The sequence below is a fragment of the Acomys minous genome (genome assembly GCF_964271855.1).
Source record: "Acomys minous genome assembly, chromosome: 6".
Taxonomy (NCBI): Eukaryota; Metazoa; Chordata; class Mammalia; order Rodentia; family Muridae; genus Acomys; species Acomys minous.
The window spans coordinates 122,722,792-122,739,797 of NC_140487.1; the positions used below are offsets into that span (position 1 = coordinate 122,722,792).

General features: G+C 47.1%; 1 protein-coding gene across 1 annotated transcript in view; it reads right to left on the reverse strand.

Annotated features, from left to right (window-relative positions):
* Positions 1 to 17,006, reverse strand: part of UBE4B (ubiquitination factor E4B) — a 100,921-nt gene that overhangs the window by 45,640 nt on the left and 38,275 nt on the right. The window contains 6 exon segments of the mRNA XM_084786706.1: positions 1,810 to 1,910; positions 3,356 to 3,497; positions 11,955 to 12,192; positions 14,262 to 14,333; positions 14,336 to 14,405; positions 15,689 to 15,776. Coding sequence (XP_084642832.1) covers positions 1,810 to 1,910; positions 3,356 to 3,497; positions 11,955 to 12,192; positions 14,262 to 14,333; positions 14,336 to 14,405; positions 15,689 to 15,776 — 711 coding nt within the window.

A 17,006-nucleotide genomic window follows, 5' to 3' on the forward strand; every position in this document is an offset into this window, starting at 1 on the left:
GGCAGCTAACAACTGTCTCTAACTCCAGTTCTGTCGGTTCTAATGTCCTCTTCTGGCCTGTATGGCCAGCAGGCATGCATGTGATACACATATATACAAGCAGGCAAAACACCCATACACATACAGTTTTAGTTTGTTTTGGTTTTTGAAACAAGTTTCCTCTGTGGAGCCCTGGCTGTCCTCCAACTCACAGAGACCCACTTGCCTCTGCCTCCCAAGTGCTGAAATTAAAGAGCTGCACCACATTCCAATCCCCCACCACCAAAAAAAATTGTTTTTTAATGAAATATGCCATTTTTTATTAACCTTAAAGGCTATGCAAATTTTCTGAAACAGGCAGATCGTAGCACTGTGGTTAACTTCCAAATTGTTTTTCTACTACTTTATTTTGTTTCGCCTTGTTTAGTTCTCACTAGAAAGCTCAGGCTGGCCTGTACCTTACTACATAGGCCAGACTGGCCTTGTACTGGTGGTGATTCTCCTGCCTCTGCCTCTGCCTCCTGAATGCTAGGATTATAGGGGATTATGGGTACGTGTCACCTCACCTGGTTTCCGCTCACTGTTCTCTGACATCTAGTAACAGAAATCAATGTGGAGACACATGGAGCATAATTACTTTGTCACAAATGTACACTCATTTCAATCTCTAGGTTTTAAATTAAATTATTAATATTCTGCCTGGAGTTTATATTTTTTTTGTTTTTTAATTTTTTGTCATTGGTGTTTTGCCTGCATGCATGTCAGAGATCTTGGAATTACAGATAGTTGTGAGCTGCCATGTGGATAGTTGTGGGGAGCCATGCTAAATTCTGCCATGTCAGAAATCCTGAGCTTAGGCTGCAGGCTGTGACCTTCCAGCTGCTGAGCTTTGCAGGAGGCGGTCTTTGTGTTCCAGGGCATCCTGGAACTATTTACCTTTGAAAGAAGTAGGAAAGTCCCTACTGAGAAACACCTGGAGGGTTAAGGAAATCCTTTCAGAGAGCTACTCAGTAATAGAAAGTTCTTACAGGGAGCTGTTCAGGCTATTGTGTTCTTCTTGCCTGGGAGCTAGGGAGTGAGGGATCAGAACAGATCCCATTGACCTTGCTAAAAGTCTTACTCGTCTGCATTAAAGAGAGCCTTGATCAGAAATTTCCCGACTTGACTCCTTGACTCGTTATTTCTCTGTACCCTACTTTCAATCCCCACTCCCCCTTTCAGGTGAACCCTGATTCAATTTGTCCCACAGGCCGGGACACATCAGATAGTGAGAATTGAACCTGGGTCTGCTGGAAGAACAGCCAATGCTCTTAACCACTGAGCAATCCTGGGTCTATATAGTTTTTTAAAGTACATAGAACTCTTAAAATCTAACTTCTTTTTTAAAATGTTCTGTACCACTTAGAAGATGAATGAAACATTTTATTTCCATAGTACACAAGAGAAGGAAAGGGCATCTTTACTCCTAAATCCATCTATCTCCTTAGACGTACTCATCTTAGATGAGAATGTTTTTCCTGCACATATATCTCTGTGCCACATGTATACAGTGTTCTGAGAGGGCATCAGATCTCTTGGAATTGGGGTGACAGATACTACGAGCCACCATGTAGATGCTGGGAATCGAATCCAAGTCCTCAGCAAAACAGCCAGTGCTCCTAACCTCTGAGGGATCTCTCCAGTCTGAGCTCTGGTGACTGAAACAAGCACATTCACTATACAGGTTACAGCGTTATCTACAGGTCGTAAAACAACTGGAAGCTGATATGCCCTGGGAGATGGCGCTCCCTGCCAACCCCAGAGATGCAGCGATGTAAGTGTCCACCATACCTGGGCTGTGTGAGGGAACCTTGTAGCACTAGTGCGGTGTGGGAGATGCACTGCGAGCGGATGTTGCTCAGAAGCTGGCTGACTGCTGGCTGGCTGCACATCTAGAGAGGAGAGTAACAGGGTACCACAACTGAAAACGATGAACGGAGGAGAGTCATGGCTAGAACACAGCCTGCTTTCCTCTCCATAGACGTATAATGGACAAAGCACAGCAAGTGTGTTGTCACCCTGTATCTCCTGTACCAAGGTAGGTAGGTGAGTATGCCACCTCCTGCACTGAAGTACTGTACAAAGAAGACAGGGCTGAGCTAGGGGCACACTGACTCTTTCAGGAGAGGTATACCATACCCTGAGACAGAGTCTTTCACATACTAGTCCAGGTTGGCTTCCAACTCACGGCACTCCTTATGTTCCAGACTCCCAATGCGCACCACACACCTAGCATGTCTTTGCTTTTGTTAAGATGAAGACAACAGTCTGTGAAGATGACCCACCATTTTAAACTAACACAGAGCAAACCGTTTCTAAAGTCACATAGAATTAGACATGAAACGTGAGTGACAAGACGGAGAATGAGACAGTGGAGGTGCTGGGCATGGTGGAGCACGCCTTAATCCCAGGAGCCAGAGGCAAGTGGATTTCTGTGAGTTCAAGGCTAGCCAGGGCTACATAGTGAGACCCTGTCTCAGGAGAGGGTTGGGGGGCAGTCATGCTTGCTTGGCTTAGCATGGTCCTGCAGCTTGTTATTTAAGAATTCTGTATAATGACAGCTTCACCTCTGCGTGCACCAGTTACTCATAGAGGGTTGCTTGGACTCACAGGGCAACTGTGAAAAGCTGTGGATCGTCCCTGCAGCCACAGGACAGGTGCTCCATAAGATCAGGTGTTTTCACAGCTATTATCTCAAGCAACTGGCCATTGTGGTTTCAATAAATATGTCCCCAGAATGCTTCATATGTTGTAGACTCGGTTGTCAGCTGATGGGGTGAGGGGTCACCAGAGCTATGGCTCTAGTTTCAGCAATGCATGAACTGATGATACCCCAGAGCTGGCAGGTAAGGCCTCATAAAAGCAAGCAGGCCAATCATAGCGCGACACAGCAACAGTCATCTGGGACTCTTCTTCTGTTTCGCTTTGCTTCCTGGCCATCGTGACAACAGCAACTTGGCTGTACACACACCACTGTCTGCCATGATGCTCACCACATCCCAGAAACAATGGACTCGGCTGGTCATGCACTTAAATATCTGTAAGTACAATATACCTTTCCTCAAGTTTCCTGTATGTTTTGTCTTAGCAACGGGAACCTGACACAATCAGTGGATCATCGGGACCATGTCCAGCATGGGAAGACAGAGGAAAGGACTCTGGAGCCAGCATTAGCCATCTCCATGGTGAAGTGAGTTCTACAAGGCTGGCCGCTGTTGTCACAGACAGGGCTAAGCGCTGGCACCCTGGCTGGTACCTAACAGCTGCTCCTGGGGAAGGGATTAGCACACGCATAACCAGGGTTTGCTTGCTTTCTGGTAAACCCACTTCGCAGTACCTTTGGTGCTTTTTTTTCCTCTATTCCAACTCTGTCAAAACACTCGATGAGGTAGTTCAGCATGTCTGTCTCCTTGCAGGTTTCAATGGTGAAATGGTCACTGTACGAATCCCAGTTACTTGCTCCACCAGAGGCTCCCAAACTTTGGAGAAGAGAAAAAACATTGACAATGCTTACCTACTGACGACCACCTACAGAGAAGCTTGCCACCCTGCAGCAGAAAGCCTGTTAGGAGCCCTGCATCCACGATGAAGCACACCACCATGCAGGCAGACAGGAGCTCACTGCTGCTTTGTCTCCCCAGGGCCAAGCAGTGGTCTCTGGCAAACACGCTCTTGCCTGACAGGAGCTTGGCCTTCCTCGAGAAGGGCTAGGAAGCTGCTGAGCAGAGTCGAGCACAGGCCCATGAGCCAAACCAAGCGGCACCACTTGGGCAGACATGAGTGGCCAGACAATGTTATAACCTATCACTTCAGGAGAGATGCTCTAAGTGACTGCTAGGATGCTACCGCTTGTCCTCAGGATGCCTACATAGATCAATCAGCCCTGACAAGAGGCCAGAACTTACAGAAAATACCACGGTGGAAGGAGACATGGATGTTTTTGCTGTTGCATTTTCAAAACTTTCAGTGAACAAGTAAAAGTAGAACAGTGAAAACCAAATAAACAAAATCTTGCACAGGAGTATATGCTAACTGGGCTGGCTTGGGTGTAGTCCCAATGCAGCTCTTACCTGCAATCAGAACCTACAGTACGTCTGCAGGGGGCGCTGTGGAACAATGGCGCCACTTGTACTAATGGTCCAACAGACAGTCCAAACACTGCAGTGGTGAGGTCCAAGGGTATTAAACAAAGCTGAGGCTAACCTCCAAGAGATCACAAGCCAACCCTGGTGTTTCCTTACCACACTCATTTCTGCGCTTGTATTTAGCACAAAAATGACAAAGAGATTAAGACAGAGGAAGAAGCAAGGAATTCTAAAATAAAGGGATACACATGGAAGCTGATAAAGATAGGAAGAACACCAGGGCCCTGACAGATACGCTGCTCCTTCAAACCCACACCGACAACGTATACAAAGTAAAGGGCCCAACAAGAACTGAGGTGGCAACAACACACTGCACACTCAGAGAGGCATGCAGAACTAATTTTAGAAAATATTTGCATAAACCAACCCTTTGGCATTTGGGGAAACTCACATAGTTGTCATGAGAACGGAAAGCTGTGCAGAAACAACTCAGTGCAGAGGAGACGACGCTACAGAGCCAAGGCTGTCAGTGTCTAATGAACCGTGATTTCTATACTCTATATTCCTGCCTGATTAAAAAAATTTATTAAAAAGGAAGAAAGGAAGGAAGGAGGCTCCGGGGAAATCTAGAGACAGGGGCAGGCCTTCTGTCTGCAGAGCCCCTCACTAGACCCAGGACAAAGCTGGGCAAGGCAGGCTGGGGATGCAGAAGCGGAGGGAGGGAAGTAGTTCTCCAGGCAGCACGGAGTGTTTGGGTGTGCCTCACTCACTAACAACATGCTCTGGTAGGTCCCAACTGGCTAGTACAGAAGGGTGAACTGTGTGACAAAGCGAAAAGCATACAACAATGATAAAAGCCACAGCTGTGCTGAGTGCAGGGGGTCCTGGGAGCCCACAGCCATCTGAGTTTACCAGTGCTGAGTGCAGAGGTCCTGGGAGCCCACAGCCATCTGAGTTTTACCTGTGGCTGGCCCCTGATTACGTGCACTGCACAATCCACAATTACACCTGCGTGTAATGAAGAACAATTCCCTTGGGGCAGCTCTCACAGATGTCAGTGGAAATATAACTTGGTGCTTAAAATGAAACCTTTAGACTATGTTCCTGATAAGCCCACATTCAAACAGTGTTGATGGCAATAGCTTCTTAGCAGCTGTGAGGAGTGAGTGTGCTGTGACACCCAGACAGGCACTTGGACTTGTGTCTGAGGAATAGGGCATGCTGGGTGCTGCCTCATGCAGCTGCAGCTCCGAGCAACATCCTCGCCTAACAATCACTGTCACATTCTCACAAGTGCTCCACCAGAATGTGTAGAGTGACAGGTGACAGGTACATGGGCACACATGTGTAACCCCTGCACTCAGGTAGCACAGGTAGGTAACTGAGCTCAGCCTAGTTACATAGCAAGACCCTATGACAGAGGACAGAGAAGTCCATCTGTCATGTGCTAGACAACACAAAGAAAAGACCTAAGAAAATCGTGAGGCATTTCCAAAACTAAGAAATGTTTCATGAGCCGGGTGGTGGTGGCGCATACCTTTAATCTCAGCACTTGGGAGGCAGAGGCAGGTGGGTCGCTGTGAGTTCGAGACCAGCCTGGTCTACAAGGTGAGTCCAGGACAGCCAAGGCCACACAGAGAAACCCTATCTCGAAACACGCCCCCCCAAAAAATGTTTCATGAACAGTCAGCAAACAATCAGCTGATTTTCATCAAAAGAAAGGAAAAAAAGGTGAGACAAACTTTTAACCCAACACAGAAATATAGAGAAAACCCCGTATCTATCAGTATGATATTCAAGGTGCAAAAGGAAACTGTGACCTCAGTATTGGAAGGGCCACTCTCACTGATGCTCAGCCAACAGCACCAATGGTTAAAATGACTGCCACGGTTCTCAATGCATCCGCATCACGAATACAGCACAGAGGGGGAAGTAGTGGGTATTAGATGCCACTGGCAGTGGTCTGGACCTTTAATCCTGGCTGCTCAGGCTGAGGCCAGAGGAGGGATGCCACCCAGGAGCTGAACATCAGCAGCAAACACAGCAGATTCCTCATCTACACACTACATAACTCACTCATTTTTATTACTCATGACACTTCCAGAACTCTGACATTCTAAAATCCTGGAAAGGTTTTATATTTAAATCCCAAGAACAGGTTAATAACTTATACTACCATTTAAGAAAATGTAAGCCATTTTTCTAATAACTACATCAGCAGTCCAAGTCAATCAGGTAACAGGATAAACAAAGTAAAACACCATTCAATTTCTTTCTGGACTCCAAGTGCCCAAGAAGTGATTAGAAGGCTTTCCTTATGACAGCCAAATCACAGAAGTCTTCCTCACAGTCTCTTCCTGAGAGAAGCGACTCTTCATAGGAGGAATTCTGCCTGCCCCGCCCTTTCCCCCTTTCCCTTTTGTTTCTTTACTTCAAATTTACATTTATTCATTTCCTATGTACTTGTGTGCACTTTGTCTGCCATGTGACATAGCTCACACTCAGTTAATGTACAAGTGTTGTGTGTGGGCATGTGTGTGCATGTATGTGAGTGTGAGTGTATATGTGATACAGCACAAGCGTGGGTGTCAGAAGAAAATCAGAAGTCAGTTTTTCCTTTTCTCCTTCCATTATGTGAGTGGGTCCTGGGATCAAATTCAAGCTCTCAAGCTGGTCCTTTGCAAGACTAGTGTGTGCTCTTAACTGCTGAACCACCTCGCCTGCCCACGAGTCCTTATTTTTCAGTCCAGATTCTGCATATGAGGGAAAACATTTGTTATTTGTCTTTCTGGGCCTGGCCTGCTTCACTTAAACACAATAATCTGGAGGTATTAAAGCACTTTCACAACATGGACTCTCTTTAACCTCAGACCTTTCCCTGAGAGGCTCATTGTAGTCAAAGGTGTTTTGTTTCTTTTTTTTTTCCGAGACAGGGTTTCTCTGTGTAGCCTTGGCTGTCCTGGACTAACTTTGTAGACCAGGCTGGCCTTGAACTCACAGTGATCTGCCTGTCTCTGCCTCCCGAGTGCTGGGATTAAAGGCGTGCACTAACCACCGCCTGGCTGGTTGTTTATTTCTTAACTTGGCAAACCTATTGTGAAGGATTGCTTTCCAGGTTCCTTTCTTCTTTTAATTTTTTAAATAAGATTTATTTATTATTATGTATACAATACTCTGCCTGCATGTACACCTGCAGGCCAGAAGAGGGCATCAGCTCTCATTATAGATGGTTGTGAGCCACCATGTGGTTGCTGGAAATTGAACTCAGGACCTTTGAAGAGCAGCCAGTGCCATCTAAGCCATCTCTCCAGCCGCCCAGGTTCTTTCTTAATGTGGTCACTCTGTTACACAGAAAAAGGGCTCATTTCCCTGCATCTTGCCACTTTGCTTACAATGTGATTAGAGCTCAGAGTTTTCTAGTAGGGTCTTTTAATGTAGAGCACAGAAATAGTTAAAGGCATTTGCTGCCCTGGCAAAGGACACAGGTATGGTTCCCAGCACCCACATGGCTGCTTACAACCATCTGTAATTCCAGTTCGAGGGCATGCAACACCCTGTCCCGGCCTCCAGGTCACCTACATGCTTGTAAGTGCACATACATACCACTATGACACATGCATATACACACAAATTAATAAATAAATATAGTTTCAAAAAGCTACAGAACTAGGCTAAAGAAATGGCACAGAGATTAAGAAAGAACACTGGCTGCTCTTCCAGGACCTGAGTTCAATTCCCAGCACCCTCATGTCAGTTAACAACTGTTGGTAAGTCCAGTCCTAGAGGACCCAAGGATGCCAGGTACCAATGTGGTACACAGACACAAATGCAGACAAAACAACTCTACACATAGAATTTAAAGAAACAGAATTAATCTTCTGTACATAAAATAATCTGAAGCAGAAGCAGGTTCTGAGTTCTGAGTTCGAGGCCAGCCTGGTCTACAAAGTGCATTTAGGACAGTCAAGGCTATACAGAGAAACTCTCTCAACAAACAAAAAGATAATGTGTCTTCTCCCTTCCTTATCCACAGTCATTGCTATGTTTCTTTGTCAGCTGCATTACTGCTCTGGCCAGCAGTACTAGCCCTGCAGCGGGAGGACTGGTGACTACAGGACATCCTCGGCTACACACTGGCCAGCAGTCCTAGCCCTGCAGCGGGAAGACTGGTGACTACAGGACATCCTCGGCTACACAAAGGTCTCCCTGAGATAACTCAAAGCAAAGCAGACCAAGTCCTTTCACCATTCCTATGGATGTCTGCTGAGTGAACTATAGTCACATGGGGTTCTATAGGCACAAGAAAGACTCTTTCCACTAAAAAAAAATAACACATCCTTTCGTTGTCTCTTAATGTTCTGACTTCCATGTAACTTCAAGCTTTCTCCTCACGCACTGGCATGTGTTCTGTGGCCATCTTCATACGCTTCATCTGGAATCTGCTAGTAATCTACGACGGGAGTGCAGAGCAGATGATCCAAATCACCTCACTTCAATGTAGCAGAAGCAGCTCATGCCGGCTGATAAAAATGTAATTTTGTAACTGAGTCTAAAAACATTGGCAGCTTCTGTGCAGGAGCAGAAGAGGTGCACTCTCAGCCAGGAAGTAACTAGTGAAAAACCAGAGCAGCAGAGACTGACACAGCACAAGGGCCGGAAACAGCCCAGGGTGAGACGTCCAGCATGAGCTCTGGGTTCCGGCTTCTTCGATCTAAGTCCCAGCAGAGAGAGAGAGAGCAGGCACGATGCTGGTAAAGTGTCACTGCACAACCAGCGCTGTGCTGGTGAGCACAGGACCTGGGTCTCAGGCAAGATCGAATGCCAGGAGGACTAGACATGTGTTTGTAAAAGCAGCATGTGATTTATTAGAGCAAGAATTAAACAAAACATGTGCCCCACAGATAACGCAAAGCCAAACAGACGAAGCACTTTCACCATGTAAGGCAAGCCATTACTACAAAAGTCTACTGCGGAATTGGAGTCACACAGGACTTTAAAGGCACTACAAAGACACCGGTCCCCTCTGGGCATATTTACTTAGGAAGTGGTAATAAAATATTCAACATCCATCTTTTGAAATCAATAGTCAACCCTGTGTCAACATTTTTCTCTCTCTTTAGGAGCTGTCAAACTTAATGAAGCACCTAGCTCCTACTGCATCTCTATTTATAGCTTGCAGTTATTTGTGAATAGTACTGGGCACAAATAAGAACTGGGAACTTCAGTTGAAGAGCAAAACTGTTAAGACAATGAGCCAGAGGGTAGAAACAAAGAGTCATTCTATTTGTGTGCTCAAAATCACCTAGAAGCCCAGAGTGTTTAACTCTGGGACATCCAGTGGCCCCTAAAGCAAACGGGACACGGCTTCCCTGACACTCAGAAGATGCTCTGGAGAGACTCACAGTCACATGTAAAAAGAGAATCTCAGATACACCGGGACAATGTGACCCCGCACTTTTGTCCAGACTGCGTAAATGGAGCGTGAATGTGGAGGGGATGAACACATACCCCCGAATCCCAGTGCTGTTCCTCAGTGCCCACAATCCATGCAACCAAACTCAGGGCTCACTCGCCATGGATCAACAGAGGACCCTCACTCCCTAACGGCGGCTCAAGGGTGGCTTAATCTCCTTTCAAGTCCTTAAGAAATGACATAGATACGTTTTCTTACCAGATGAAAGAGCAATAACTCTGAGTTGTCTTATGTGTCACTCCATCCCAGCGTAAGGTCCTCACACGTCAGTGCACGCTTGCTGGCCTTCCTCAGTTAACACTACCCCATAAGGACTGGAAGCAGAAGCCTAAGCGGGGCTCACTGCCTAGCGTTAGTTCCTAAGCCCCTGAAGCACATGCAGGGTCAGAGCCATTTGGCTGATACCTGGACCCAAACTGGACACAAGAAAAATCATCATCACCACCACCACCACCACCTTCATCATCATCATCATCTTCTTCATCTTCTTCATCACTACTGTCCCCAGAAAGTGCGAGGAAGAGGAAGGAGAAAGGATTGTCGTACATACTACCACAACAAAAGCAAAGAGGATCATCAGGGAAGAAAGGAAAGCAAGACAGAGAAAGACACAGCTGCATCTCTATCCCTTACATGTCACACGTAAGGCTGTACCCACCGACATGCAGAAACACAATTCCCTGGATTACAGAATTATAGAAACACACAGGGACATTTGAGAACGGGGCCACTGGATTCACGGGATGCTGCTGCTTTCTGAGAGTGAAAGGACATGCAATGAGACGTCAAGGCATAAAGGCGTGACTCTTAGAAGAGCAGACACCAGCCCAGTCCAAAAAGGCATCTGTGAGCCCCAATTCTCAAATGCAACACTGACCACAGTCTCTGAGGTTCCTCTGTAATGAGGAAGGACCCATGAACCAGATCACAGACAATGCAATTCTTTGGTTTTGTGCAGATGACAGAAGAGTGAGGAGGAGGAGGGAAGAAAGGAGCGTTCAACACTGCAATCTTCACTTTCTCGTGGATCAAAGCCTACTGGACTCACAGGGGCAGGGCACAAGCCCACCACAGCTAGCGAGCGACACAGGTTAATAACCCAGTGACTCCCAGAGTTCAACTGAGGTCAGTGTCACACAGCAGTTCTTTCCAAACCGTGTTAATTTCCTTTCCCTGCACTGCAAACACACACGCAGCTCTCCTGCAAATAAATACCTAGGAGAGATCCGCAGGGAGGAGGGACGTCTGCTGGCAGCACTGGGCGAGGCAGGAGGGAAGGCGGGGCCCCTGCTTCGGGGCCTCTGTCTGTAGGAGCTGGTGGGTACTGCCTGGGGACTACTTGAGCGGGGAGGGAAGCCTGGGGAGTTAGCCAGAATGGAGGATCGTGGGACGGGGCAAGGGGAAGACCCCGACAGGTGTATGACAGTGTAGGGCCGATACCTTGGGGATGAGGGCTGGCTTACAGCAGCAGTTCCAGACACTGCACTGTGAGGGCTGAGGGCTGGGGAAGGCACAGCCGCCTGGGGGGCTGCACTGCGAGGGCTGAGGGATGGAGAAGGCACAGCTGCCTGGGGGGCTGCACTGCGAGGGCTGAGGGATGGAGAAGGCACAGCCGCCTGGGGGGCTGCACTGCGAGGGCTGAGGGATGGAGAAGGCACAGCCGCCTGGGGGGCTGCACTGCGAGGGCTGAGGGATGGGGAAGGCACAGCCGCCTGGGGGGCTGCACTGTGAAGGCTGAGGGCTGGGGAAGGCACAGCTGCCTGGGGGGCTGCACTGTGAGGGCTGAGGGATGGGGAAGGCACAGCCGCCTGGGGGGCTGCACTGTGAGGGCTGAGGGATGAGGAAGGCACAGCCGCCTGGGGAGCTGCACTGCGAGGGCTGAGGGCTGGGGAAGGCACAGCCAGCTGGGGGGCTGCACTGTGAGGGCTGAGGGATGGGGAAGGCACAGCCACCTGGGGGGCTGCACTGTGAGGGCTGAGGGCTGGGGAAGGCACAGCCGCCTGGGGGGCTGCACTGCGAGGGCTGAGGGATGGAGAAGGCACAGCTGCCTGGGGGGCTGTGTGGGAAGGTGAGGCAAAGGACGGACTCAGCACCGGCACAAAGCTCCATGAACTGGCAGAGGGAGCAGGGCTAGTTTCATAGAGGCTGAATTAGTTGAAAAAGGGAAGAAAGAAGAGAAAAAGCAAAGGAAAAACTTGAGATAATTAAAAATGGATAATGTCAGCTTTTAAAGGATAGTAAAATTATATTACAAACACTAGGAACCTTCTCCCCACCCACAGTGCCCATGACACAGATCAACTGTGATCCGGCAACGCCTCAGCATCCTTCACAGCTGTTTTACCACCAGGGCGATGAGCGAAGAGGACAGCACTGACCTAGACAACGAGCCTGCGCCGAAGGAGCCCAAGCTGCAGACCATGGGGCTTGCCCCTGAACTGGAGCCAGCGTTCAGCGTGAGACCCCTGTCTGGTGACCGTGGTGACCGAGCTGCCGTGGCAATAGGCTGCGATGTGGCTGTCAGACTGGCAAATGGATTTTCATCTCGTGTCTGAGTGGACATCATCAGCACTTCCATTAAAATCTGGCCAATCAGATCCTTAAAATCAGAGAACACTGTTGGGAAGGCAGAGTAAAACGCAGGTTATCCATGGGTCCTCATTTGCATGTTCCTCTAATTAAAGTCAAAAGAGCTGGAGTCATTCTGTGTGCTGTGAGCCTGCACTGGATTCCCCACAGTGGGTGGAGATTAGCTGAAAACCCCAAAAATCTCTGGTGTTCTTCCCAGTAACTTCCTTCTCTTTTGAAAATTATTTTACATGTATTTTTGTCTGTGTGTATAGGCAAATACGCGTGCCCATGCAGGGGTCGGAGGACAACTCTCAGGAGACCTTTCCTTCTGCTATGTGGTTCTGGGGATAGCACTCCAGCCCTCAGGCCCAAGAACAAGTGCCTCTATCCACTGAGCCATCTCACTGGCTCAGTCCATAGTAATTTCCAAGTTTAGGCAAACACCACAAGTGTGTATGACATTACATTAGAGGGAACGGAGTGAGGCCGAAGAGCGCGCTCCTTGGACTGTCTTTTTTTTTCCCCCTGTAAATACAAAACTATCCCAAACTTATAAATTTTATTTAAACCATGTTAGAGTGCAGTTAAGGAGCCAGTCCTTTCTAGAGTCGCCCTCACTAGGCTATCACAAATGGAGCAAGGTTAGTGTCTGCTGGCCAGCACACGCCTTAGAGAAAGTGCAAGGCTCAAGGGTTCTATAAGAGGCTCTACCCTGACTCACCATCTGCTTTCTGAAGTAGATTCTAAGTCTAGCTTCACTCTTATCCTTTGCAGCTTCTAGCTGATTTGCTGTTGGCCTTTTGATATGTTTTAGATATCAGTAAACCTGGTTAGATCATTAAAGATCACCACTGATGTGTACAAGGGAGTCACAAGACCCTCAGAGCCGAGGGCTCAGCTACTCCCAGCTAGAGGTGCTAAGAGGCTATCACATAAGAAACCTACCAACCCCCAGGAACACAGAACTTTCACACCCTTGCAGGAAGACAGGATGGATGGAATGCAAAGGAAAGAGGAACCACATTTACAGTGGTTGCCTCACTGAAAACACATCTTACACGAAATACTTGCCTAAAGATCGGGGATATATTTCAATGATCAAAAAGGCAAAAAAAATCTCATAGTTATATTTTTTTTCCCAGCGATGTATAAAACAAAACAAATACCTTGAAGCACAATGTCTGCTTATATTACAAATAACTAAAGTAAATAGAAAACCACAGGTTCAATAATACTGTGTCTTAAAAACATTTTACTATTTAAGCATAGTTCAGCAGTTAACCTCTTAAAAAAAGAATCCTAGGATGACAATAAAATACAATCATATTCCATTTTGCTAAGTAATTTAATAAAAAGATTTTTCTCAACTGTCACTTAGTAAGCACTTATAGCCTAAACAACAAATAACCTGTCAAAAGAAGCCCTCTCCAGTGCAGCCCTCTCCAGGGCAGCCTGCTCGTCTGTCTGAGTAGCAGAGCCCGCCCAGCAAGCTTCCACTCCATAGGAGCCGATGCCCACCCAAAGAGTCTTGTACCCAGCCAGGTGGTGGTGGCACACACCTTTAATCTCAGCACTAGGGAGACAGAGGCAGGTGGATCACTGTGAGTTCGAGGTCAGCCTGGTCTACAAAGCGAGTCCAGGACAGCCAAGGCTACATAGAGAGACCCTGTCTTGAAAAAACCAAAGAGTCTTGTACCATAAAGGAAAACTAAACCACTGAGACAGTGAACACTACTCATTCATTTAGTTTCCTTCCTTAAAAATCACACTTTGGGGCTGGAGAGATGGCTCAACACTCACAAGAGAGCTGCTCTTCCAGAGTTCCCAAGCTCACTTCCCAGTGCCCGCACTGGATGTCTCACAACCATCTTAAACTTCAACCCCAGGGGTAGCCCCGATGCTCTCTTCTGGCCTCCAGCAGCACTTGAGCATACATGCATGCACAATATACCCACGCAATAAGCATATACATAAATGAAAACAAATTTTAAAATATCATTTAGCAATCAGATCAGTAAGAAGGGAAGAAAGCACACAGCTGCAGTTCGATAGCAGGAAGGCAGAGACAGGCGCAGCCTCACGCCCGGCATGTAGGTGCTCTGACAGGGTCCCACCTTCTTTTGGGTTCTGTTTAAACTGCGCAGAAAGAGAAGAAAGGAAGATGACGTCTCTGTCCCGGTCCTTCAAGAGACGCGGAAGATCTTACAGACCAGCTGTAAGGCCTGCTCCTCAGACACTTCAGGACCTGAAGAAGGCTCCTATGGGAAAGATGGAAGAGTTAATCTCCAGTGGGAGGCATGCATTAAGGCACTTTATTCCAAATTAAATCATTTATTAACAAGGATATTTCTCAGTGTGTAAAACCATTCAGCCAGGCAGGTGGCACTGTGAACACAAGGCCATCCTGGTCTACACAAAGCAAGTTTCAAGCCATCCAGAATTACATGTGAGATTCTGTGGACAGGGAAGTAAGTTACAAAGTCAGTGTCTCATGAAGCTGCTATCACTCATGGGAGAGCAGAAAAGAGCAAAGGCATCTCCAGGAACTGCCAGCAAAAGCAGGCCGAGAATGTGCACACAGCCCATCTACTCACTACTGTGAACGCTAAGGAACCGGGGTCATGTTCCTGGTATATAACAGCTGTTCTTTAAGGATCTTTACAAACTTTACAAACACTTCTCACTAGGTTTCATGACAGATACATTATCTCTACATACAAGAAACATGAATAGAGATACATGAAGTACATGAGAAGAGATAGCACCACAAGGAGGCTACGGCCCAACTTCTAACAACACCAGCATATCAACAAAGTATTTCTGTGAACTTCCTGTAGAGAAAATGGTGTGCTAACCTATGCCACGCATGACAAGCCAACAAACCCAGGCCGCCAGCACACAGGGAACAAAGCTTGGAGGAAAGCGAATAGAAAGGCCTTGCCAAGTTTTTACTTGCTGGTAGACTTTACATATCCTTGCTTTAAATACTTCAGAATATAGCCAAAGATAAAATGATTCACTGTCTTAGCAGAAGACACATAAAAATTAAATTTTACTGATGAAACCATGGACCTAGCCAGTCATGATGGCACGTGTCTTTAATCCCCACTCTGAACAAACAGCCGGACAGAATAGCTAGGCCAGCCAGGGCTATACAGCAAGATTCTGTCTTAAAAACAAAAACAAAAACAAAAACAAAACCCAAAGCAATCAACCAATCGACCAAAATAATACAGACCTAAGGCAAATAAAATGGAGAGGCTGAATGTATGTAAGGGTTGAGTTGCCCCCGCTGCAAAGACTAGAGCTGGACTGGTGGTGTGCGTCTTTAACTCCAGCACTTGGGAGGCTGAGACAGGAGGATTGCCGGTTCCATGCTAGCTTGGACTATGTCGTGAGAGCTTTCAGGGGGAAGGGGGAAGGGGAAACTGAGTCTAAGCATTCAAAAGGAAAACACTACCCACATGACAGACCCACAGGCACCAGCAAGGCAGTGCGGTCATCAGCACTGAGAAGCAAAGCGCCGCGCCCTGCTACTAACCTTGTCGCTCAGGCTCCTCTTTTCTCTTCGGTCATTCTCATCCACTTCCATATTTTCGATCCCCGAATCCACATCCACCTGGGACATGCTTTAAGTACAAAAGACAAACAAGTCCTTCATTTCTTCTAAAACTCGCAGCATCAAAGCTGTGTCAAAGTTTAAAGTATCAATCAACATAGGTCAGGAGAGCAAAATCCCGCTGGTTCCCCTTGTCTCCTGTAAATCTAAGAGCTCCTCACAGACTGGCAAGTAAGCATCCTGGCCGTCCTATGTGCTGGAATCACTTTTCCCAAGGCATCATTTCCTTGGGCTCACTTTCAAAAACTAAGAATCAGCAGAACAAATTTTCAGGACATGCTATTTTTACAGAATGCATAACGCAAGCAGAGTTTGTCTACATCAACTGCCCAGCACTCGCCACTTTGATACTGACAAGAATGCTATTATGCTGTATGTCTCATTTTCACAAATATGTGGTATTATTTGGGGTACATGTTTCTGCCCCACAGGCGGTTGCTCTGCCTCACCAGGTCTTGCTCTGGCCAGCATGCTTTGCTCTAACTACATCTGTACAACCCCCACTTGGACTTCTCCTTGACAGGCACTTAGACATTTCAAATGCATGAGGGTATTTATTAGCTTCTATGCTAGTTTCTGGCTTAGCATGCAGCCAAGCACATGGGCCTCATGCTTCCAACTCCAGGAACTGTCTGCAGGCTGAGTGTGCAGAGCTCTGTGTTTTCTTTCTTTCTTTTCTTTTTTTAAGATTTATTTATTTATCACTTATACAGTATTCTGCCCAAATGTGTGCCTGCACACCAGAACTCATTGTAGATGGTTATAAGCCATCATGTGGTTGCTGGGAACTGAACTCAGGACCTTAGGAAGAGCAGACAGTGCTCTTAATCTCTGAGCCATCTCTCCAGCCCCTTCTTCTTTTTTTAAAAATTTATATATTTATTTTATTTTTAAAATATGTTTTATTAATTTATTCATATTACATCTCAATTGTTATCCCATCCCTTGTATCCTCCCATTCCTCCCTCCTTCCTGCTTTCTCCTACTTCTGTCCCCTATGACTGTGACTGAGGGGGACCTCTTCCCCCTGTATATGCTCATAGGGTATCAAGTCTCTTCTTGGTAGCCTGCTGTCCTTCCTCTGAGTGCCACCGGGCCTCCCCATCCAGGGGACGTGGTCAAATATGGGGCACCAGAGTTCGTGTGAAAATCAGGCCCCACTACTGTGAAGAATGTCCTGTCCACTGGGGAGATGTGGGTAGGGGTTCGAAGTTTACCACATGTATTGTTCTTGGCTGGT